The sequence below is a fragment of the Tiliqua scincoides genome, chromosome 8 (genome assembly GCF_035046505.1).
Source record: "Tiliqua scincoides isolate rTilSci1 chromosome 8, rTilSci1.hap2, whole genome shotgun sequence".
Lineage (NCBI taxonomy): Eukaryota > Metazoa > Chordata > Lepidosauria > Squamata > Scincidae > Tiliqua > Tiliqua scincoides.
Window position 1 is genome coordinate 29199908 of NC_089828.1, and position 26184 is coordinate 29226091.

The 26184-nt window shown below is 45.2% G+C and overlaps 1 protein-coding gene and 1 pseudogene across 2 annotated transcripts in view; both read left to right on the top strand.

Annotated features, from left to right (window-relative positions):
- Nucleotides 1-26184, top strand: part of WDR72 (WD repeat domain 72) — a 100485-nt gene that overhangs the window by 38347 nt on the left and 35954 nt on the right. For both annotated transcript variants that reach the window (XM_066636658.1, XM_066636659.1), the window contains 2 exons: nt 7448-7659; nt 22850-23661. In XM_066636658.1, the coding sequence (XP_066492755.1) occupies nt 7448-7659; nt 22850-23661 (1024 nt within the window). The remainder of the gene's footprint in view (nt 1-7447; nt 7660-22849; nt 23662-26184) is intronic.
- Nucleotides 1952-2071, top strand: LOC136659665 (5S ribosomal RNA; annotated as a pseudogene).

Consider the following 26184-nt stretch of genomic DNA (forward strand, 5'->3'; position numbering starts at 1 on the left):
AGGGAGGTTTGTGGGGTTCCTATTAACACTACACCACAAGGCAAGTGTAATGTTTAAAGGCAGCACCTGCAAAACCAGCTCTGCACATGTGGTCTTCCTGGTGCTCTTGCCATTAATGTGCAAATGCTGCCTGCCCTGAGCATTGCACCTGTGGCAAAGAATTTTGCAATATGATGCTAACAGAGTGTGATGCTTTGCAATATAATACATTTCTTACATCTGGAGTGCATAATGTCAAAATAGCTTTTATATAGGGCAAAAGCAAATGTTTGAGAAGGCAGTGAAAGAAATTTGCAGAGTAGCTTGGGAACCTGTAGATGATACCAACACTGTGGTGGGGAGGTGACCCTTGTGGGCTGACTCCCTCCACTTCCTGATGTGATTTGTGGTTCAGGCTTGTAGCAAGAGAGGACACTGTTTGCACAGTGCTTATCACTGTGTTTGATGAAAAGGGCAAGATAACTTTCAAAGGAATAAAATTTCAGATAAAATGAAGGACATCAAAGACTTCCATCATGTGTAAGGAGATCCCACAATCCCATTCCAAATCCTGTCGGAATCCTGCACATTTTTCTTGGCTGCAATGCAGTATAACTACAGCTTATGGGGTCTGAGACGTATACAAAAAGGCACTTTTACGTTTTTTTGCTGTCATCCCCCCCATACCGGGTGCTAGGGCTCATCTGAGCAGTCATTTTCATGGTGCAAGAAACAAACCTTTCATGGCAGTCCTCGGTGAAAGGTGTTGGCATAGCAGGTTCATATAGCAGGCTGGGCGTCATAGTCGCTAAATGCCCCCATCAGGTATAGGGTCCTTGTTGTTGCTCCTTTCTTCCCTTCCAACAAAAGAGTCATGCTGTCTGAGGGCCCAATCCTATCCAATTTTCCAGTGCCAGTGCAGCTGTACTGGTGGGGCAGAAGTCACAGAGGCCTCCTTAAGTTATGGGAACATTTGTTGCCCATGTGCTGCATTGTGTCTGCACCGGTGCTGGAAAATTGGATAGGATTGGGCCCTGAGCTATCACTCCTCCTGTTCTGGGGGGAGTCCTCGAGCCTTAGGCCAATTCACACACGAGTGAATTGTTGGTAGTGAGTAGGGAAGGGAAGGCACTTTGTACAGGCTCAGATGCATGTTCCTCTTATTACATCCTCGGAAATTGCCTTATACTGAGTCAGACATTTGATCACTCTAGCTCAGCATTGTTTACACTGATTGGCAGTTGCTCTTTGGGATTTTCATATCCCTTTCTGGAGATGCCAGGGATTGAACTGGGGACCTACTGCATGCAAAACATACAGTCTATCTGTGGATCCCCATTCCTTTCAATGTGTATTTTTAATAGATTAATTTGATGCTACCATGGTATGTGACTGCATTTGGGGAAATATTATAGAACTGCACTTTTAACAACTACTATGTACGAGCTTTTAACAATGATAGTCACATAGCCTGTGATATACTGGATCCGCAGCTGCTCCTGGATTCCCAGGTAGCGGCGGTGGCCAGGGGAGCCTTTGCTCAGCTTCAGCTGATTCGCCAGCTGTGACCATACCTGGGTCGCTCAGACCTGGCCACGGTGACCCTTGCCCTGGTGACATCCATATTAGACTACTGCAATGTGCTTTACGTGGGGCTGCCTCTGAAGATGGTCCGGAAACTGCAATTAATGCAGAACTCTCTCCAGAGTGCATCAAGGCTTAAACAGTTTTAAACAGTAATAGAGGCCCAGCAGAAGTGTATACCGCACAGGAAGAAGGGCTCCACTAAGTCCAGGAGGGTGCCCGCCTGGTTAACGAGCCAAGTTAGAGAGGCCATAAAGGGCAAGGAAGCTTCCTTCCATAAATGGAAGTCTTGCCCTAATGAGGAGAATAACAAGGAACATAAACGGTTGCAAAAGAAATGTAAGAAAGTGATACAGGAGGCTAAAAGTGAGACTATGAGGAACACATGGACAGCAACAACTGTTACCCTGCAGGTGCCTGATCTCATCTGATCTTGGAAGCTAAGCAGGGTCAGGCCTGGTTAGTACTTGGATGGGAGACTGCCTGGGAATACCAGGTGCTGTAGGCTTCTACCATAGTCTTTCGAGACTGAAGGTTGCCAACCATTGGACAGCAACATTAAGGGAAATAATAAAAGCTTCTTCAAATAAGTTAGAAGCAGGAAACCCGCTAGAGAAGTGGTTGGTCCTCTGGATGGTCAGGGAGATAAAAGGAGACTTAGAGATGGCAGAGAAATTAAATGAGTTCCTTGCATCTGTCTTCACGGCAGAAGACCTCGGGCAGATACCGCTGCCCGAATGGCCCCTCCTGATCAAGGAATTAAGTCAGATAGAGGTTAAAAGAGAAGATGTTTCAGACCTCATTGATAAATTAAAGATCAATAAGTCACCAGGCCCTGATGGCATCCACCCAAGAGTTATTAAGGAATTGAAGAATGAAGTTGCTGATCTCTTGACTAAAATATGCAACTTGTCCCTCAAAACGGCCACAGTGCCAGAGGATTGGAGGATAGCAAATGTCACACCGATCTTTAAAAAGGGAAAGAGGGGGGACCTGGGAAACTATAGGCCAGTCAGCCTAACATCTATACCGGGTAAGATGGTGGAATGCCTCATCAAAGATAGAATCTCAAAACACATAGACGAACAAACCTTGCTGAGAGGGAATCAGCATGGCTTCTGTAAGGGTAAGTCTTGCTTCACGAACCTTTTAGAATTCTTTGAAAAGGTCAACAGGCATGTGGATGCAGGAGAACCTTTGGATATTATATATCTAGACTTTCAGAAGGCGGTCCCTCACCAAAGGCTACTGAAAAAAACTCCACAGTCAGGGAATTAGAGGGCATGTCCTCTCCTGGACTGAGACCTGGTTGAAGACCAGGAAACAGAGAGTGGGTGTCAATGAGCAATTTTCACAATGAAGAGAGGTGAAAAGCGGTGTGCCCCAAGGATCTGTCCTGGGACCAGTGCTTTTCAACCTCTTCATAAATGACCTGGAGACAGGGTTGAGCAGTGAGGTGGTTAAGTTTACAGACGATACCAAACTTTTCTGAGTGGTGAAGACCAGAAGTGATTGTGAGGAGCTCCAGAAGGTTCTCTCCAAACTGGCAGAATGGGCAGCAAAATGGCAGATGCATTTCAACATAAGTAAGTATAAAGTCATGCACATTGGGGCAAAAAATCAAAACTTCACATATAGGCTAATGGGTTCTGAGCTGTCTGTGACAGATCAGGAGAGAGATCTTGGGGTGGTGGTGGACAGGTCGATGAAAGTGTCGACCCACTGTGCGGCGGCAGTGAAGAAGGCCAATTCTATGCTTGGGATCATTAGAAAAGGTATTGAGAACAAAACGGCTAATATTATAATGCCATTGTACAAATCGATGGTAAGGCCACACCTGGAGTATTGCATCCGGTTCTGGTCACCACATCTCGAAAAGGACATAGTGGAAATGGAAAAGGTACAAAAAAGAGTGACAAAGATGATTACTGGGCTGGGGCACCTTCCTTATGAGGAAAGGCTACTGTGTTTGGGCCTCTTCAGCCTAGAAAAGAGATGCCTGAGGGGGACATGATTGAGACATACAAAATTATGCAGGGGAAGGATAAAGTGGATAGAGAGATGCTCTTTACACTCTCACATAACACCAGAACCAGGGGACATCCACTAAAATTGAGTGTTCGGAGAGTTAGGACAGACAAAAGAAAATATTTCTTTACTCAGCGGGTGGTCGGTCTGTGGAACTCTTTGCCACAGGATGTGGTGACGGCATCTGATCTGGATGCCTTTAAAAGGGGATTGGACAAGTTTCTGGAGGAAAAATCCATTATGGGGTACAAGCCATGATGTGTATGTGCAACCTCCTGATTTTAGAAATGGGTTATGTCAGAATGCCAGATGCAAGGGAGGGCACCAGGATGCAGGTCTCTTGTTGTCAGGTGTGCTCCCTGGGGCATTTGGTGGGCTGCTGTGAGATATAGGAAGCTGGACTTAATGGGCCTATGGCCTGATCCAGTGGGGCTGTTCTTATGTTAATGTGGCCGTTTGTGTGGTTGCTGGGGCTCGTGGGTTCGACTCAGTTGGACCACTGCTTCGGCGGCTACACTGGCTGCCAGTTCATTTCCGGGCTGAATTCAAAGTGCTAGTTTTGACATTTAAAGCCCTACACAGATTGGGTTCAGTTTATTTGAGGGACCGCCTCCTTCCATACAATCCGACCCGTCCTCTCAGGACATCAGAGGGGGCCCTTCTGAATGTGCCATCACCAGTGGAGGTGAAGGGGATGGTGGCAAGAAAGGGCCTTCTTGGTGGTGGCTCCCTGTTTGTGGAATTCCCTTCCCCTGGAGCTGAGAACAGTTCCCTCTCTAGAGTCCTTTAGGCGGGGGCTTAAGACCTTTTTATTTACACAAACCTTTTAATGCTGACACAAGGGGGTATGGCCTTTTCTTCTTTTTGGGGGGATCCAATGTTTTGTTTATTTTAAATGTTTGATTTTTATATTTATTTATATTTTTCATGGTTTTTTATTTTGCTTGTTAGCCGCCTTGAGTGCTCTTTTCTGGAGTGGAAAGGCGGGATATAAATTCTGCAAATAAATAAATAAATAAATAGTCAATGGGGCTTACTCTCTGGTAAGTGTGTATAGGATTGCAGACCTGGGATGTCTGGGGAATTTTTTTTAAATAGATCAGCAACTGCTTGGAAGGGTTAGGAGGGTGCTTCTTTATTTTAATTAAATTTTTAAACTTATACTTATTGTAAACCTTAAATTTACTTACTTGCTTACTTACTTAGGGCCCAACCCTATCCAATTTTCCAATGCCGGTGCAGCCATGCCAATGGGCTGTGCACTACATCCTGTGGTGGGGACGCAGTCACAGAGGCCCCTTCAAGATAAGGGAATGTTTGTTCCCTTACCTTAGGGCTGTATTGCGGCTGCACCGGTGCTGGAAAGTTGGATTGGATTGGACCTTCACTTACTTATTTGATTAGGTTTTGTTGTAAGAGGATGTTAAAAATTTTCCTGCATGATGATGTCATTTCTGATCATGACATCACTTCCAGGTTAATGATGTCACTTCTGGTGGGTCCCAACAGATCTTCATTCTAAAAAGTGGGCCCCAGTGCTAAATAGTTTAAGAACCTCTGCCACACTTTAAGGCTAGGACCTGGGCCTGATTCATTCAGAACAATACCCAGAAGTGAATTTCAGCATCCCTCCCAATAGCTAAGCAGATTAGCTTCAGAAACTGGAAGTATCCACCATCCCCCTTCCACAGCCTATGGAATTAACCAACTTTGCCCTGATGGAAAAGCTACCGTTCACAGAGAGAGGTGCAAAATCCAATTAGGAAGCCATTAGGTCTTTCCTGGGAGCTCTGCAAACAGAACCAAGGCAGAGAACCAGTTTCTGGTATCTTCCCACAGTCTGCTTGATTTGAAGCCATTTCTCAGCATTGCAGGCTTACTTCGTAGTCTGGTAGTCAAAACACTTTTGTCTCTTTTGTGGATTTTAAAAGTACATGTGTTTGTATTACTGTTTGATCATTATTATGTCTGTATGCCAAAGCATTCTAAAAAGTCATTGCACATAGGAGAACCAGTTCCGTGGCAGATAAATTCTGGGGAGTACAACCTTAAATTAAGCCCAGAATCAGAATTGTCACTAATTTGTTTTGTCTTTTTTAATTTTTAAAAGGCTACCCCACTTTCTCACAAGAGTCCAGGGGACTTAGGACAAACAGAATTAAAAACAAAGCAATAATATACAACAAATCAATATTAACGGCAAGGGTATCAGCGGGGCAATATCCTCTTTTCCCTGTCTTTAAATAGATTAGGGAGATGTTGCTTTTTCTGTCCAACTATTCAAGGCTAGGGTTACAACCTCTGCCACTGCTAATTTGCACGTTTTAATTCATCCCATGCATGTTTGTCACCTTAACTCAAGCTGGACAATGAAGAAAAATGGGCAACTTCCTAATGAAAATGTAATTGTTTTCCCTTTGTGCTCACGCTCTCGCTCTCTCTCTTTAAAGGGAAGGCTGTTTGTTTTAGCTGGGTCTCAGATGGGTGTATTAGATACACTTTGTGCCTCAAGAGATTCCTTAACGCTATGCTGGAAGGAGTTTCTATAGGGGAGCCTTTTTGTAGATGAAACCCTGGCGAAGAGCGACTGTAGGAATGTCTAAGGGAGAAAAGATGAACAGGAAAAAGACAATTTGAAAGGGGGGGGCAGTGGAAACCTAGAAAGGGAGAGGAAGGAAACAATCTCTTCAGGGGCTGAGGCTGTCAGTGGCTTTGTTCTTTCAGCTGCAGCAAATCAAAGCATCAGCTAGAGCATCTTGAACTCCTGCAGTCCAGAGTTCCTCTCTGCTCTATGCAAATGTAAAGCATTTGTGAGTTAAGGAAGGAAGACTGTGATTGAGAAGAAAGGAAATAGCAAAAAAAATGCATGTGTCCTGTTGTTTGATGCCTGGAACACTAGAGGACAGCATTCAAATGCTGTATAAATGTTGACTGTTGATCAGAGCATCTGTACTAATAACGTATAAAGTAGGAAGCCTTTCCACAGAGAAATCTATGACAAATTGGACACCCAGTGTTGAGAGTAAAAATCCAACAAGGTAAAGAGATAGCCCTGCTAACGCCCCTTCCCCCAGCCCTTACTCTTGCCCTTCCAATGCCATGGGCAGGTTTTCAGACTTCCTTAACTGATGTGACACTGCACTGAGGTGCCAAATGCAAAGCCGGCCCCATCGAGAAGGCCTCCTGGGGTGCTTGCTTTAGGTGGTGGATCGGGAGGGGGGTCCACCTCCCTTCTTTCTTCTGCTGCCTTGATTTGAAAAGAGGGGAATGAAGCTGAAGAGGAAACGTGGAGAAGAAGAGAGTGTTACCCATAGAGAATCAGAGATGTGCCAGCCAATTCATATACAATCTGTTAGGCGTTGCTAAAAAATCTACTTCCATATGGCTACTTCCAGATCTACTTCCAGATCTACATCAAAATCTACTTCCAGATAGCCACACAGCAGCTGTTTATGAGAAAACCAGTCATGTGTGTGCCTTAAATTGCCTGGTTATTATTTTCCATGCCTTCTCATTCCTGTCAGGGCTTGCTTTGTCTCAACAAGCTTTTGGTCTCCACATTGCAAGTGTAGTCATGTGGTTGGCCTTGAAGATTTATCTACTAGTTGTGGATTCATCTTTTTAAAGGGACTCCCTTTGGGAAGCTCTTAAGTCACTTACTGGCTTTTCAGCAGATCATATAATCCTTTTGCTTCCCCCCTTGCTTTATTGGGTGATTTTTGATGCTCATCTAGGTGGATGGAACTGATGCAGCGACTGCTTACCTGCCTGGGTCTGACCTTGCCAATCCCAGCAAAGTGGCTGCTGCATTTACGTGGAATGTCACCTGCCCAACCACTTTTTGTCCTTGATCTAGGAATTCTAGAACGCCATGAAACTGGGGAAGTAGCCAAGGCCATCCTTGCTTCCTGTGAAGACTCCGCCCTTTCGGTAGCAGATTCTCTGCTCCAACCCTTGGAAGATGACCCGTGCCAGCAGAAAAATGTAGGCAGTCGGTTCTCCAGCTCTTACAAGCTTGGCACTCCTTCCAACAGCAGCCTCATTCAGCAAGAAATACCTTCACTTCCGGTGAGTACACAGAAAGGAGGGCAGCTTCCTCCTCTGAACATTCAGCCAGCTAGTGATGGCTAATGCTCAGGGCTCCCCATCCATGCAGTGGTCCTCTCAGGTGGTATAGTGGGGGTGATATTCCTATCCATCTGCCCTCTGCTGCTCCTCCTCCCCCCCAGATTTAAAGAGGAAGAGGGAACTGGAAAGAAAGAAGTATGGAGGAAAGGAGAATGGCGGGCAGGAGATCCATTCTTCTCTCCTCTACACTTCTTCTTCCACTGCATTTCCTTCATTTTCAATCCAGGTTGTGGACAGAAGGGCAACAGAGGTTAGGACTGACACACTGCTGGGTACAGAGCATTTTGGGATCTGCCTCATTCATAGAGAGATCTTGGGTCAGCCACTGTGCTGCTCCGTAGGAATGTTTACCATGAGCTGGAATATGCATTCAGTTCAGTAATTTTGCTTTCACTCGCATGCCCCCCTTCCACCCACTCTCCTCTCCATGATTTTATTCCTTGTAACACTCACTGTTTGCTGTCGTCCAACAGACAACTCCCTTCATTAAAAACCCACTTCCTTAACAACATCTCTTCTGTGCCAGGATCAATACCCAATCATGGTGATGGGTCTTGCAAATGGGATGTTGAATTCTTCAGAATGTCAGGGTTGCCCCTAAAACCTCTCACCTGAGGCAATATCCCTACCACCCCAAGAGTAATGCATGATCCACTGTCTTACCCTTTCCTTTTCAAATTCAGAGAGCAGGAGAAGAAGGAGCTGTGAGGTGAGTGGATAGACTCAGGCACCCTACCCCCAAAAGAAGGGGGAGGAGGTCTTTTCTTGTCTTATTGTTAGACGAGTAGAGATGAGTCTTTTTGAAAAATTAAGGGCACAATCCTAACCTCGTCTACTCAGAAGTAAGTCCTATTTTGTTCAATGGGGCTTACTCTCAGGAAAGTGTGGTTAGGACTGCAGCCAACAATAATCAAGCCAGAATTTTGCAAAGTGAGCAGAGATGCCTGGCAATACCAGGAGCCAAAAGAAGGCCAAATAAGGTAGGAGGATGGAGGGGGAAGGAGTAGCAGTAAACAGGCAAAAGAACAGGACTTTTTAGAAGGTAATGAAGCTTTTCACATGGTAAACTTTGGTCATATCATATGTTCAGGTGGCTTCTGAAGTGTTGGCTGGTTTTGTGATTGGCTATGTTGGTTAGTGCTCAGTAAGAGCAAGAAGACTGAGGGTGTAATCCTAACCCCTTATGTCATTGCTTTCCAGCACTGGCATAGCGGTGCCAATGGGACATGTGCTGCACTCTGCAGTTGGATGTCACTCACAGAGGCCTCCTCAAAGTAAGGGAATGTTTGTTCCCTTACCTTAGAGCTGCATTGCCCTTATGTCAGTGCTGGAAAGCACTGACATAAGGGATTAGGATTGCACCCTGAATTCCTCTCCTGCCCCTTGGACTCAGGTACCCCACAGTCATGAGCGCACAGCTTGTTGAAAGGTTATGAGTCTTATACATACGCAGTCAGTGGCGTCACTAGAGTTTGCGTCACCCGGTGCGGGATGCCAGCACATCATTCCCCCATGCAGTGGGTGGGGCAACACCCCAGGTGGTGGGCATGGTGATGTGCCATCACTCCGCCCCCACTGTTTTTTTGGCTATACCTTTTGATAGAACAAAGAAAGAACACATTCTGCATAAAATTACGCATTGATTGATATATAACATGATGGTATTATTCCTCCAAACTGTGATTTTAGTGATTTTGGTCACTAGTGGTGTCACCCCCCCCCCTTACTAACACCTTATTGCAGCAGTTCTCAAACTTTTAGCACCAGGACCCACTTTTTAGAATGACAATCTGTCCAAGACTCACCAGAAGTGATGTCTTGGTGGAAGTGAAATCATCAGGCAAATTAAAATAAATAAGTATAAATAATTAAAGTAAAACAAATGATTAAATAAGCCAGCCCTGGTCCACCAAATGAATTTCCTCTGTAGCCTGCCTACAATAACAACCCCTTCCAAAACCAGTAAGGTTTTCAACCCTACCCAGTGCCCAGTTCAATTTAAGAACTTCTGTTTAAACCAGATCACTGTCAGGATCCACCTGGCTTTGCAAGTTTCAAAAAAGTTCACCTTATCAGCTGAAGCTTCTGTTTTGATCCTTTTTAGTGGGGGAGGGGGGGAGGCTGCCTTCTGCAGCACTTGTTTAGCTCCAGGTGTATAGGATCAGGATCATTCTGGTAGCCTTGCACTCTCCTTCACCTGATCTTCTACACCAGCCAAGGCACGTTTGCTTACTTGCGAGTAAACGTGACCGTGAGACTTAGTTTTGCTTTCCATAGGGCTCAATACATTCATCTGCTTCGAGGGAGGGACTTCTTTCTCAGGTGTTTTTGGGGGCTGCATTCATTGGATCAGGACCATTCTGGTGTTGTTGGATTCCTCTCAGCCTGCCCTTTCCAATAGACTAAGGCATGTTCACTTACTCATGAGTAAACGCGCAATATGGCTCACTTTCACTTTCCATAGGGATCCATGCCTTTTTGGTTCTCCAGGTTTTTGGCCATAACTTTTGATAGAAAGGAGATATTTCACTCAGGTGTTTTCATTGCATTACACTCGAAATTCCGCATCCAATGGTATATAATATGTTGGGGTTACTCCTAACCACCGTGTTTTTAGCATGTCACCCCCCAGTGTGTGTCACCCTCCGTGTGCGTCATCTGGTGCTGCCCGCACCCCCCTAGTGATGCCACTGTATGCAGTTATCCTGTTCCTCTTCTTCCAGAGAAACGTGTTCCAAATGCTTTGGCTTTGTGATGAGAAAGGAGCCCCAACTGATAATGGACTTTCTTCTGTGAGGTCTATGATAGTGATTGGCTATCATTGCTACTGCCTGTTTGTCAGGAAGAAGCACGTATTTATTTTCCATTATCACCATCCTTAATATAAAACTAAGGTAAAAGCTAGATCAGGGGTGCCCAAACCCCAGCCCTAGGGCCACTTCTGGCCCTCGAGGACTCCCAATCCGGCCCTCAGGGAGCCCCAAGTCTCCAATGAGCCTCTGGCCCTCCAGAGACTTGCTGGAGCCTGTGCTTGCCTGATGCAGCTGCTCTCAGTGTGATGGCCAACTGTTTGACCTCTTGCATGAGCTGTAGGACATGGGCTCCCTCCACTGCTTGCTGTTTCACATCTGTGAAGCAGCAATGGCAGTAAAGGAAAGGCTGGCCTTGCTTTATGCAAGGCCTTTTATAGGCCTTGAGCTGTTTCAGGACCTTCATTCATTCATATAAGTTCCATCTCGAATGTGTTCATTTATGTAAATTTATTCAAATTTGAACATAAATTAATTCTTTTTTTTCCTGGCCCCCAACACAGTGTCAGAGAGATGATGTGGCCCTCCTGTCAAAAAATTTGGACACCCTGGAGCTAGATGATAGTCTTATTTAAATGCAACTGGCCAGCCCTTAGTGCACATTTTGCCCTTAATGTGCATTGTCAGGGCTGAAGCAGTTGCTTCAGTCAGCAGACAGAAAGATACAATTCTACCTGCTGACTCATCTTAATTGCACCTCCTCTTCACACTTTCATGATTGGAATAGGACAGGGGAAAGATGTGAAATAGGAAGTGTGGAAGAGAAAAGAACTGACACTCTAGCCCTCCACTCTTCTGTCCTCCATACTTCCTCTATGCTCTCCCTCTTCCTATTCTGGCACCAGGAAGTCTTGGGCCAGCCTAACACATCACTCAGTGCAACATCAGAGGTGGTTACTCTGTCTCAGAGTATTTGTTCTCATGTAAATTTCAGCCATCAAGGGTGAGGGCACCAATTTCATGCTGCTCAGATGCTTTTTTAGTGTGGCACGTGTGCCAAGACGTCCAGGGTCGTGTTTCTCCTGGTGTGACAAATGCAGTCAATGCAAAATAAAGCATGAATGTTGTCCAATTCCCTTGATGTACTTAAACAGATTTTAATTATTTTCAGCATCAAAAGTCCCCCTGATGTGACCCATTGTTGTTTGCCAAAGAAAGCTTTGCTTTAATGTGTGAACGCACAGGCAGGCAGAGGCTCTCTCTCCTGAACCTCAAACTTGGATGACTGGCCTTGGCCATTGTCAAGGGGGAGAGTCAGAGAGTCAGCAATTTGTGTGGCAAAGGCCCATTTGAATAGGGTATTGTTGGAATACTTCTGGTCCACTTGACAAGGGCCCTTGCTGTAAATAGCGCAATTTGACTCCAGCTGTTAAAGGGAGGCATTGACAGCCACCGAAGAGAATGGTGTAGGAAAATCGATACCGAGCTCTTGCTTAGAGGAACCTGCTCTTTTGCTTTTTCAGTCATCTTCCCAGGTTTATATAAGGTGATCTACTGCTAAGATAGGAAGGTTAGGATATTGTTGTTGTTGTTGTTGTTATTAAAGCTGGATTTGTGTATGAGTCTATGTGCATTTTACACCTGGAGAGAAAGGGTATAAAGGCAGAGGTTTTGCATCTGGCCAAGCTTACCTGAAAGGCAGTCCCTTGGAAATGAAAGAGGTTCGCTTCTACATATGATAAATGAACTTGGAGTGTTTATGGTTATTCATTTCTGCTCAAGATAGGCCCGCTGTCTGCACAGCCCAGTTTTAGAACTAGAATAATCGGGCAAGCATTCTTGTGACGAAAGCAGAACAAAAGCAGAAAGATTTTCAGTGCCTGCTCATTTTTCCTGGCACCTTTTAAAATAGACAGCACATCTTGTAGCTTCATAAAGATCCACACATTTACTTCAGCAGAAGCTATTGTGGTCTCCGATCTGCCCTTCACATCATCAGATGCGTCTGCTGATGTAATGGACTGTAGTTCGGGGAAGCTTCCTCTGATATAAAGTTGCAAGGTGCCAGAGGTCCCTTTGTTGTTTTTGCTGCTAGAGAAGAACACGGCTGTCCCTAGAAGTATTTAAAATAGAGGTTTCTGCATGCTGCGCTGCCCAGAGTGATTTCTCTCCAGTGGGCAGGGCTTTTTGCTAATTTCCATATGACCAGGAGGGGCTTGCTAAGTGCTGAGGTTGCTATGATACCTGGCCAGCAGCAAAGAGGCATTGGAAACTTGACTTTAATAACAATAGATTTTGTATGCCCGGCCAATTGTTTTGGTGTGCTGCACGAGAGGAGCAGGTCTGCCTTTTCACTGCAGTAATTTTATGGTGCAAGCAACAACCAGATCACCTTTGGAAATGGTTCAAAGAGAAGAGCAGTCTCCCCCCTCCCAGACATCTCGCTCATATCAAAGCAGTGCTCACTTTCCTTCCTGGCAGATCAAGATTTTCTTAGCCTGCCTTGATTAACATGTTCTCGCCTGCAACCTCTTTGGAAATGTTTGAACATATTCAGTTACATCAAGCAGTTTAACATCAACTTGAGATGGACTTAGAGCCCAATCCTATCCAACTTTCCAGCGTTGATGCAGCCATGCCAATGGGGCGTGTGCTACATCCTGTGGGGGAGGGGGTAGTCGCAGAGTCCTCCTCAGGTAAGGGAGTGTTTGTTCCTTTTTCTTGGGGCTGCATTGCAGTTGCATCAGCACAACAATGTTGGATAGGATTGAGCCCTTAACAGCAATACAGTGGAACCTATTCTGGGTAGACATGCATAGGATTGTGCTGTAATGTTTTAGAAAGCATCTACTTCATCCCATGAAGGCTGATCAGCGATTGGTCCTGCTTCAGGATATATCTCTGGAAGGACACATTCATTTTTGCTTTGCAGTTTTGCAGCAGAAATAGGTGCTTTACAAAAAAACAAATGAAGCAGCATACTTCTTTGTATCTATTGGTTTCAGTTGTCCTTCTGGTACATGTGCAGCCTGTAGCGTACCAAGGTCACCTGGAGTCCATAAAGTTTTGGCACACACCCCCCATGGCAAAATTATTTTCAATAATAGCCATGACATAATGAAATGAATAATAATGGCCAGAGAAGAACCACAGACAGTGAACATTTTCTTCTATTGAACTTTCTTCTGTCTGCCTGGCTGCCTTCCTGCCTATGTGTCTGTCCATACACACATACACACTAACTTCGTAAGTTTGTATATTAATATTTATATATAACTTTGTAACTTCATATATATAATCATACGAGTAAACATGCTTCCCTTGTGGGCGGCTGCAGCCAGTGCTAGCTCAATTGTGTCTTCAGCCAGAGTTGCTACTGCTGCCTTCTTGAGACAGCCTCTTGGGCATCCCCTGCAGCCTGACTCCAGGGGCTACCCCGGCTGCCATCTTCATACGCCACTGTGTACAGCATTGATATGCCTATAGTCACACAGAGAGAAATCCTGGTATGTGTATCCAAGAATTGGGTTGACTGCAGCAATTACCTTAGCATTGGTTTGTTAGAAATGTCTGCCTCCTGCCCCCAGCTACTTCTCCTCCTCCTGTTTTCTGGATTTGAAAAGGAAGAAGTTGAAGAGATGGATAAGGAAGTGTAGGGAGAAGAGCATGATGAGCTAGGACATTTCTGATGCTGTAGCCCAGCACTCTCCTCTGCACTTCCTACTCTATTGCCCTCTGACTTTCCTTTGATTCAGGGATCAGAAAGAGGACTGGTTGAGGAAGCAGCTGGGTGCAAAATACATCACCTTGGGGAGGAAGCATGGTGGGGAGGAGCAGGGCGGAAGGGGGCAGGACCGGCAGAGCTTAGCTCCACCAGATCCTGAGCCCCATGTCAGGACTCGCAGCCTGACACAGGACTCGCGGCCTGACACAGGACTCCTTGATTCTGCACCATCTCAAGAGCTGCTGCAGAATCAAGTAGCCCCATTGTGGGGCTACTTCCCTTATCTGGAGGAAGGGAACAAATGTCCCCTTCCCCTGAGGAGCCACCGCGGGCTGCCTGGAGCACACTGGATGCCGCGGTAGCCATTTTGGCGCTGCAGCAGTCTCGTGAGCCAGGCAGCTCAGGATTGGGCTGTGAGAGAACAATCCAAACTGACACTCTGCTGGCCCAAAGAGTCAAAAACATGCTGTAAAGCACATTTGTGTCTACTTGGGAGTCAGCTGTACTGGCCTGCACTGGGCCACCAGCGCCAGATCTGAGTCCCTGAGCGATGCAAGGGCTAGGAGAGAGTGACCAGAGGGACTTTCAGAGACAGGGAGGGGGTGTTTCTGGGCAGAGAAGGATGGAATGGGGGTGGATCGGGCCCAGGAGGGATCAGCAGAGGCCTCCTCCACCGTATCCTATCCTCATTCCCAGATCAGGCAGCCTTACATGGGGCCACTCAGGCTTTGAACAGCCCCATAGAGCTGACTGAGTTCTTACTAGGAATAAGGGGGAAAATATCCCCTTAAGCCAGAGACCTCCAGCTAGCTCCCTACTAGTGCTGGACACAGTGCAGGCCATCTGGCCTGGCTGCACCAGCACTAGTTAGGATTGGGCTGTGATTCTTTTTATAGTTTAGTATTAAGGGTAGCAACTGATTTAACATTTTTTAAGAAAAAAAAATCTATTAATTATAGGGCTTTTAATTAATCCGTTGAAATTGGTGCATTGATTGCCCAAAGTCCAAGATTGTCTCTCTTTTTTCAGAATCCCTCAGGAAGGGACAGGTTCCTTTTCCCTCAAGTGGGGCAGAATGAATGCTTGTTCGTGTGAATATTGTTTTGTTGCAGAGTGCAAATGGCTTTAGAAATAAATACATTTCATGTTCTAGGTGGAAAATGCAGTGACAGATTTGGGCCAGAAGACACAATCAACCATCAATCATTGTTAATATCTGTTTTTGTGAGGTTGCTTGGCCTGGCCAAGGTGAGGTGTCCTTGTTGCGAGAAGGAGGAATGAAGCTCATCCATACCAGTTTCTGACAACTCAAAGAAGGCTGACTGATGTTGCCTTTCCTCCACCCACCCACTCCTGCCACCCCAATCATACAGTCTTCCCCACGTCCCCTTCCTACGTCACCCTCAGCCAGAAGAATGGGGAGAGAAGTTATTATTTACACAGCTCCATCTCCTTTTCCTAAATGTGTGTTTAAAAGCAAATTTAAGTTCTGGCACACTGCAATGTTTTAAGGCCAGATAGTGCCTGGCAGTGTTGGTCTGCTCATCAGACTTTACTGTATGCATTCCCTGCTTACTATGCCAACTAAGAAGCTAATTGAGGAGTTTAGAAACATTGCTAAACTTGAGCTGTGGGAGACCACAAGCCTGAAGTCAAGCAAGGTCTTGCAATATGCTCCCAACTCAATGAGAGTCACGTGCTTGTGTGCTTGGATACATGCTTGGTCTGTGCCTTGTGCATTGCATTCTTGGTGTGCTCATAATCTGTTTGGTCCTTTTCAAATCACATACTACTCATCTGGATCTCTCTCTTGATGAGTTGCTGCTCAGAACTAGTTCAGTGAAAGACTGCTGCATTTGGTGCTTTTCCAGTGGGAGTTTTGGGCTGTAAAGACTGCATGGGAGAGAGGCTTTGGAGCTCTGAATGGGTCAGTTTTTAATTATTGGTAGCTGCTTTTAGCAAAGGGGAAAGGTGGGATAGACACTTTTTGATAAATAAAGTTGGATGAAAGAGTAATCAAAGAAATCCCTACCTATCAAGATGAATAGGTAAATTCAGGTCACATGCTAGATGCAAAAGCTGTCCTCCTCTCTTCCCTGCACATTGACGTCAAACAGATCAAGTTTTCTGGAGTGGTTGTTTTACCTGTCTCTGTTTCTCTGGGTACTTCTAGAGGAGTTGCTTAGTATAGGGTTATCACACATTGTCCACATACAATTTACAGGCTGTTTACCGAGGTGTCTTGACTCTGAGGTGGGAAATGCTACCAAAATCCTATCCCAGGCAGGCATCCCAAATAGATACCATGAGTTGGAGGCATCAAATGATTTTGAAAGGTCCAGTAGAACCAGTAGAACTGTGTTCCCTCAAGTCCATTTCCTGGCATAGGTTCTCCACCAGGGCAATCAAAGCTGACTCTGTCCCATAAATGAGCCTGAAGCCAGATTGAAATGGATCTGACTTTAAAGGATTCTGGAAGGTAAGCAAAGCTTCTTCCCTGGTCTTCTTGCTTGCCCTCTGCCATTTCCATATTAAATTATCTGGCCTTGAGTATCTGCTTTTGAATGCTTTGCTGCTGGACTAGAATCAGTTTCTTTCTGCCTGGAGCGGGGGAGGGGAGTGAGTGAGAGAGATGATAAAACAGAGCTTGCTTAAAACTGTTACCATAGTTAGATGTTTGGAAGTCTGTTTTTGTTTTTGTTTTTTGTAATTGAAAAAGGAAATACATGCAGTATGTATATCTGGTGAGAATTCCAAGAGATGGTCATGAGATAACAACAACCCTGTAAATCCCCCTCTGAAAGTGAGGTTGCAATCCTATGCAGACTTAGCTGGGAGTAAGCCCCATTGAACAGGAGTTACTTCTGCGTAGACATGCATAGGATTATGCTGTAACAGTCAGAACTTTCCATATCATAAGGATCCAAGTCACCATGTCTGGTATAAGCAAAAGGCACAATGCCTCAGATGAAATCCCTGCTAGCCCCTGTAATCAAAAGGGAACGGCTAGCCAGGCGGTGGACTTTCCAATCCAAAATGTTTGCTGAATTTGCCCGGCAATATTTTATGCTCATAAACTGACTGGAAGGTAGAAGCGCCATTCCATTTATCTTGATATTCTTTAGCTTTATAGAGGCTGCCAAAGTGTCCATCTGTTCAGCGGAGATTGCTTCCCATCCTGAGTGGTCAGGGGGAGTTAGCTGGGAAAGGTCAAAGGAGCATCTTGACCCCGTGTTCCTTGCTGGAGCAATTGCACCGAGAGAGGCGCAGTTACGAGATGCAGCTTGCAAAAAGCAGCTTCCACTTTAATGGGTAATGATAGCAGGAATACACAGCCAAGCCATTGCTGGAAGAAAACAAAAGACATCCAACATAGTAATTTATTACCAGTCAGTGGGTTTCACACGCTCGGTTGTTTTACCCCTGCCGTGGCCAGAGAATGTAGGAAGGTGCTGTTGCACTTAATGTGAAATGGGGGTCCTGGTGTGGCGGGGAGGCGTGGGGCTTCCAAGATTGCCTCTGCTATTAGCTTGATGATGTTTTTGCGATTGTAGGTTCAGCTCCCCAGGACTCTCTTCCCTGCGCATCAGCTGCAATTGCTAGCTTTCTTGTTTGCCTTCGATTTGTACTGCCAATCATCAGGCTGCTATCCACCGGGCACGGTTCAAGGAGCTTGGGTTGTTGTTTTTCCTGTATATGTGTGTGTGTGTGTGTGTGGGGGGGGGTGCTTTTCCCTTCTGCCTCCTGTAGTCCAGAGGATTTCAAAACAAATAGCCAGTATTTCCATTGATATGTCTTGCTGGCTCTTTGGGCTGCCACCTTGTTTGATGCTGGTTTGAGAGCCTGTTGTTCACCAAGAAGGCTGCATTTTTCAGACTGAGTAAACAATTGGTGGAGACACTCAGGGCCCAATCCTATCCAGCCTTTCAGCACCGATGCAGCCACAGAACAAACAAGTGTTCCTTTACCTTGAGGAGGCATCCACGGCTGCCCCTCCAATGCAGGATGCAACACACACCCTGTCGGCATGGCTACATCAGCGCAGGAAAATTGGATAAGGTTGGGCCCTCGGCCTTTGTTTTGCAGTTGAAACATTAAAAAGCAGCTTTTGCTACGTACACATTTGTCATAGTGCAAGTGAAAAACTGACATTGGTCAGCATGCTCATGCATCTTACAAACGCCTCTCTTCCGCACCCTCTTCCACATCACTTGCAATAATCAGGCAAGAGTGGCTCAAATGTGCAAAACAGGTGGATGTACACAGCCATTTTGTGGCTTGGAGTCTGCCTCTTTAAAAAAGGGAATGTTGAACAAGAGGTGGACTTTCTGTAGCTCCCAGGAACAGAACTGGAACCAGTGAGTTGGAACTACAGGGAAGTTGATTTAGGTTAGCCAGGCTAATTTTCTAACTGTAGGAGCTATCCAGCACTGGAACAGCCTGCCTCATGCCATTCTGGGCTGTTCTTCCTTAGAAGTTTTCAAGCCGGCGGTTGGATGGTTGCTTGCCAGGATGCTGTCGCAGTTGCCTGTACAGGGTGGGAGGGGGAGGGAGCCTGTGCTACATGACTTCTAAGGTTGCTTTCAAATATTCTGTGATTCCTGTCGTCTGGAAGATATGATCTGAAAGGCTGCCTTCTCCCATATGAACTGGCTTTTCAACTCAGATCATATTCTTGGGCCAATCTCTGGCTTAAGCCTTTCAGCAGTTAGGTGGGTGGTGATGGTTGATCAGGCACCCTGACTTGGGAAACTCATATCAGAAAGGGTTGTCTGCTGCCTACTTATCCTGTAGGTGCCTAGTAAAGATTCTCTTGTTAAAGATTTTTCAGTGGGGCTACTTCAGATACAGAGTGAGCCATCTCAGGCAGTCAGTTGCTATCTCTTTTCATTTTATTTCATTAATTTTCAGTATTATTATTATTACTATACTTAGGGCGCAATCCTAACTCCTTATGTCAGTGCTTTCCAGCGCTGGCATAGCGGTGCCAATGGGACATGTGCTGCATCCTGCAGTTGAGTGTCACTCACGAAGTCCTCCTTAAAGTAAGGGAATGTTTGTTCCCTTATCTCAGAGCTGCATTGCCCTTATGTCAGTACTGGAAAGCACTGACATAAGGGGTTAGGATGGTGCCCTTAATTGCCTAGATTACTATAATTACTATAACCATTGAGCAACAAAAAGCAAGTCCTTCTTGCCACAACCAAGACTGAGAGTGGTTTCATCAAGTTCAATTCCAAATCCGTTTATATCCAAAGTAGTGTATGGACCTACATCTTCTTAACCATTGGTAATCCAATACTGAACAGACTCCACTCTTGAATAAACTGATCATTCAAAAGTCTTCTTTCTCTTGCCCTAACGAAGGGTAACTAAGCTGCAATTCTATTCATGCTTATGTACATATGCTTCCTAAGCCCCATTGGACACAGTGGAACCTACTGCAGTATTACTATCCCTTCTCTACATGAGCAAATATATATAGTATTGCTCTGTACGTTTGGCTCCAATGCTAACTGAATCTGTCCTGCTAACACACACACCCAAAGAGGCACTGATGCCTGCACACTATTCTCCTGGTGCAGAACCAAGTTGTGAAAGGGCGACAGAAAGGGAGAGGAAGAGGGATAGGATCTGACTACACGCTCATGCCACCCCTCCCTCCCCATTCCACCTCCCTTCCCCCCTTGCTGCCCAGAAATTTCCCATTCCTCCCCATCCCTCCCACCCCCTGCATCTACCTCTGGCTTACCCGAGGCTGGCAAACAGTGCCTTTGCTGCTGGCAAGTGCATGCAGCCACCAGTGAAGGTGCTTGTGGTCTTGTCACGCTCACTGGTGGCATCGGCAAATCTGTTGCGCGACATGCACCAGGATCCAGGAGCTTCTGCCTGGGTTCTGATGCTTCTGTCAGTGGAACGTGCGTTCTGCCAGCAGAGCACCTTGGATAGGATTGGGCTGCCCATGAATTTGCAATGCATTCCTAAGCATGTCTCCTCAGAAGTAAGTCCCACTGTGTTTGGTGGACCTTACTCCCAGGAAAGTGTATACAGGATTGCATCCTAAATCACATCCCAATCACAGATATGCCATCAGTGTAATGTTAGGAGTAATTGGCTTCTTCCAGCTCTGATTTATTACCCATCATGCTGCTGTGAAAAAAAACTTATAAGATCATTTCGAGATCCTCCTGATCTATAGACAAATTGAAGATAACCAATAAGCCAATCGAAGGATCCTGTGGTAAAGCATATCTGGTTATATTCTCAGTACCTTCTAGAATTGTTTTCCAACATGGAACAGTCACCTCACAATTCCAATAGTTACAGACCACATTTGGACCAACGCTAACCCATCTTCATTTTATTCCTTGCCCCCCCCACCCCAATCAGCTTTCAAGGAAGAGTCAAATAGTGCATCGTCAACCCCATGAATGGTGGCATTTTTCAAATAATGTCATCTTTGGAATTACAGTTAAAGGTCAGCATATAAAGCTGATACATCAGCTGACAATAGCAAATTTTAAGTACTGTTCGCCCTGTGTCCGATAATGCATGTGTACACCTAATGTGCAGGCCTTTAAAAAAGATACTTGGGAGAAAGTCTCCAGCATCGGTGAATGTTCAAAGGGCACCTGAAAGATGGTAGCAAGGCAATTTCTGTGACATTTGGGCCTTTGATCATAATTTTGCAGAGTGTACAAATATATTGCCTCAGCTGCAATCCTGCATTAAAGGTAGCTGGTGGATTTACTACAGAAGGTGGCATTTTGAGAAAGAGTTGTGTTTTGCAAGGATGCATCAGGCAGAAATCCGTCAGGTACATCTAGCAAGTGTCCAGAGAAGCTACACTTTTGAATTTCTTGCTGGATGCATCTTGCTGATGGTTTCTCATCTGTGGGCTTAGTTATAGAAGTGGGTGTCAAGACACTCAGATTGCATTGCAGGTATAAATAGCCGCGTCAGTGCCAATGTCACTGGGAATCCAGCCCTTTATTTAGAGAGCGATAGGGGTGTGGTGACCTCTCCTTCTAATGGAGGGGAGGAGCAGTGGTTTCCTTTGCAAATCTACCACTTGATTCCATTTCTTCGTTCCCTTGTGGAAGGTGAAAGCTTTGGTAGCTCCCATCGCATCTCTTTTTAGCACTAATCCCACCATAGGATGCCTCGGCATGAGGAAGCTGGAGTGCCTGAAGAATTCAGATGCTCGGCTTCCTAATGGACGTGCGCATTTTAAGTGGGCAAGGCAGAGTTCCTAGAAGCAGGTGAATCCCAGCGGTAAAGAGCCTTTAGAGATGAAAAGGTCGCCTGGTAAAATAGCATTTCCATTGTACTTTCCATAAAATGTTTATGCTGTGTGCCTGACTTGGACCAGTTAAGGTTAATAGCATGTATTGATGTATTTGGGGATGAAGGAGAGGAAAGAGTGACCTTTTTCCCCCTGCAAACGGGGATTAGCCTTCTCTCTGTGTCTCTCTTCTTCTTTCTGCTGAGTTTTGGCTGAGACTTTATTTTCCTAGCTGAATGTGCAGGAAGACCTTGCAGAAATGATTCAACATAGACTCTTTCTGAATGGCATGTAATGGGTTGCCAATGAAGAGCAAAAATATCTTAAGTTGCATTGTCTCACCTTTTAGCCTTTTGCACCAGTCCCCCAAATCATCTCCCAACGGAAGGCAAAGATTTTATCTTTATTCCCTTCCAATCTGCTGTTCTGCCCAGTTCTTCAGAAGAAGTTTTCCCAAATGTTTTAACTTCAGCTGTAGCCTTTAGAATCCTTTAGAATGATGCTTCTGGTTGTCATCCAGGAATGCCATTTTTCCCCTGTACAACATGCCCAGCAGTTGTCTTGCTCCAGGTGCTGCTTAATTATTTTATTTATTGAAAATAGTTAAAAACCACTTCTCTGTTTAAAAAAAACGTACCCAAAAACTTTTACACAGAGCAGTACACAACTTTAAAAACAGGAATGCCAGAGCTTAAAAATACCAGCAGTAACATCAATGCAGCAGTAATCAAGCTCACTGATTGACCGGGTGGGCTGACCAGGGAGATTTGACATCAGCCATTTCCTAATATGCCTCCACTCTCAATGTAAATGTGGCAAGATGTTCATTTCAGCACTTCATTGCAATTTGGACTGACTAATGCCTGCACCACCAAAATGAGTCGGAATCCAAAGTTGGGTACAAATCAAGGAAAATCACACAGTTGTAAAAGAATGGCATAGATGTGAATGCTTTTTGGACTTTGAAGTTATGCCAGAGATATACTGTGCTCCTCCTTTCACACCAGAGCAGTTTATTACATACCAGTCTACTTGTTAATTTGTGGAACTCCTTGCCACAGGACGTGGTGATGGCGTCTGGCCTAGATGCCTTTAAAAGGGGAATAGGCAGGCTTATGGATGAAAGGTCCATCACAGGTTACAAGCCAAGATGGGTGTACACATCATCCTGGTTTTAGAAGTAGGCCATCTTTAAATTCCAGGTGCAAGGGAGTGGCAACAGGGTACAGGTGTCCTGTGTGCTCCCTCGCACACCACTGTGAGATATAAGAAGCCAGACTAGATGGGCCATTAGCCTGAACTAGCAGAGTTCTTCTTATGTTCTTATTTTGTAAAGATATAATGCTTGATGTTGTTGTTTCTTAATTTCAGCTAACTACCGTCTGCCATGCCCAAAGGCCTTTTACAATCTTGCCAGTGAAGACAAAATGGGAAAACACAAATTTTCATGTCCTCCTCTTTGATCCGGAAAAACTAGTGGAACTGCTACATTTAGCTCATCTCAATGGACTGAAGCCATCCCACTCTTTCCACAGCTATGGCACTCTAAAGAGAGCCAAAAGCACTGCCGAGAAAAGGACTCTGATCTTAAAAAGAAATAGAACTTCTGGCTCTCTTTCCCCCTTGGACGGGCAAGTCAAAAGCACTGGCGAAGAGCAAGTCTTTGGGGAGAGTAATGCCATTGGATCTTTGGAACAAAGTGGTGGCATCAAAAGACAGAAAAAACCAAAGAGTTCAAAAAAGATTAGGAGGCAGTCATCAGGAAAAATCAATGTGAATGTCACCACAGATGCAGCAAAACTCCTCTTGTCATGTCTCTTGCCTTGGGGTGTGGATAGGGAGTCAGATGATCTCTGTGTTCAGCATTTAGGTATCTTGAGGCTTCTCCATCCAGTTTCATTTGGAGTGGTATCAAGGGACAATCATCTCTCTCTGTCATTGCCGGGATGGAGCAAGGCCAATCCTGCAGTGCTGGAGCAACAGCGTGAGCGGGTCAACTTGTTTTCTGGCAAAGTTCTGGATTTGTGCAATAAGTACATTAGCATGGCCCAAGAGCAAATGGGCAAGACCCACAGACACGGAAAAAGCGGTGGTGCCATGGAGAGGTCTCCGACTGTGACTTGCTTATTGAGCAGGATATGTTTAGTTCACAGGGTAATTAGCACTCCTTTAGAAAAAACCAGGTAAGAACCTTCCCTTTCTAACTCTCTTCAAAAGAAAGGTAGAAATTGAGAGATGAAAGACAGACAGGCATTCCTTTAGTTTTTGGTCATTTGACTTTCGTGGGAAAATGTAGTGCTATGCCCCGGAGCCTCTGCGGATGTTTTCTAAGCTAGTTTTATTAACTCCCATTTCCACCCACTGATACACTGACGGCATTCTGCATTAATCTCAAGGGAGCTCAATTCCTGCTCCGTTAATGAGAATAATGATTTGTATGTATGTACAGTGTATTTATATTTTGTATACCCTGGCTCCCAGAGCTCAGTGGGGCTTGCGAATGGTTGCAGTGCCTCAGCCAGCCTTATGGATGGGCCTTACCTGTTCTCAGTTTTAAGCTGTAGCAAGGTGTCGGGAAAGAATAAAAACAAAGGCCACGTTCTAAAAGATGCGGAAGGAACAGCTTGATGCCATCTGTCCCATGACAGCATCTTACCCTGCATTCTTGCACCATCTTTGCCATTCTTGTACACAAAATACTGTGTGGCCAAAACAAACTGTAATCCATCATCCTGGATGATGCCAGGTATGAACACCTACTGTCATCCCACATCTGTGCCATCATCAACGTCTCCTGGTTGAAATGTCAATGACCTCACAGGGATAGAGTAGGATCAGTCAATGGGGTAAAGCTCTCCTGTAACCTTCCAGGCATTGATTAGTGTATCTATGTCTTCTTAGGTTGGAAAAAAGATTCAGAACTTGCAAAGCCTTCGATAAGGTTATGTAAATGTTAGCAAACTACAGCCTAGTTATGTAGTTATAAACATATGTAGTTCTAAACATATGTAGTTATAAACTGTCTTCTTTTACCTCTCCCAGGCTGCAAGCCTATCCACACGTACCTGGGAGTAAGCCCCATTGACTACAATGATACTTACTCCTGAGTAGGCATGCACAGGATTGCACTCCTGGTATTCCATTTGTATTTTAAAACCTGGACCTTAGAAATGCTTGTTTTGTTTTATTTTTCACATTTTTATACTGCCCTTCCTCCAAGGGGCTCAGGCTGGTGCATGGAGTTCCTTCTTGTTCTCACAAGAACCCTGTGAGGTAGGTGTGGCCGAGAGAAGGTCACCTAGGAAGCTTTATAGCTGAGCGGGGATTTGAGCTTGGATCTTCCAGGTCTAACTCCCAAACCACTCCACCAATTTGTTAAACATATGAGTAAAAAATCAAAAGATAAATCAAATGTTGGCACACCCAGGAAACCTAGAGCCCCCTTCAGTGCATCTACCTCAACTTCACAAACCAAAGCAGGCATTGGGAGATGGTTTACATGAACACACACACACACACACACACACACACACACACACCAATTAGGTCCATGCTCTCTCTTTTTCCCTTTTGAAAGGCCATCATAAGCTATATTCCTGTTGCACAGAGTGCATTTATTTGGCTGGCTGCTCCTTCAGTATCCAGGGATGATACTGAACAATATGTGCAATAGTTTGGGCCAAGCCAAATGGAGCACACTAATTAGACAATTGGTGTGAATGATTGTCCTTCAAGAAACCTACATGGCTTTTGGGTTTAGTATTATAAAGACTTGACCTGAAGGCAAATGTGGGGGGCGGGGGGGGGGGGGTGGAGATCATCCTTGCTGATTTGGCAAAGGGCTTTTGCTAGAAGAGAGGTGGCCGTAAGGGAGAAAGCTTGTTGCTGATGTGGCAGGCAGCATCAGAAGGCCACTATCACCAGTTCTTCTTTTCGGAGATTATGCTTGTTGCTGGGAGCCTCCCATTAGTGCAGGGGTGTCAAACTCGTTTCATACCGAGGGCCGAATGGCATTCATGATGCCTGCTGAGGGCCAGAAGGGATGTCATTAGGCAGAAAGTAATGTCATTAAACAGGTTATAACCAAAAATAAGTACTTCTTCTCACTTAGAAATTCATTCGCTGCAAATGTCAGAAAAGAAAACAAGCAAATCTTTATCATATTTCAAGATATGGGAGAGCCCAATTTTCGTGCCTGCTGCCCTTTCAGCACTGCTCAGCAGCTGAGAGCCTGAGGGCCAGATAAAAAGCTTCCATGGGCCGCATCCGGCCCCTGGGCCTTATGTTTGACACTCCTGCATTAGTGCCAGATTATCCTGAGCAGCAACAGCTTTTCTCAGCTTTGCTTCCTACAATGCTGGGAATTGAGTCTAAGGTTCTGGGGCATTGTCCTTTGGGCAATTCAAAGTTTTGGTTGTGGGTTCTGACTTCTGTATTGCTGGGGTCATGTCAGCAGTTAACCAGTTTGCAGTGATCAGTGGACTCTTTCTCAGAACCAACTTTTTTTGTTGAAATGATGTTTCACTGAGTAGAGTCATTTCAACAGAGATGATGATTTGCCCAGCATGCTCTGGGTCGCTATCATGGAGTCCCTTTAATGCCCATGTTGCCCATGTTCATGTCCTCTTTGACAAAAAGGACTGCGGTGCCCCGTCATTAAACGGAGTCCATAACTTACAGAAGTGGTAAAAATGTGATAAAGATGC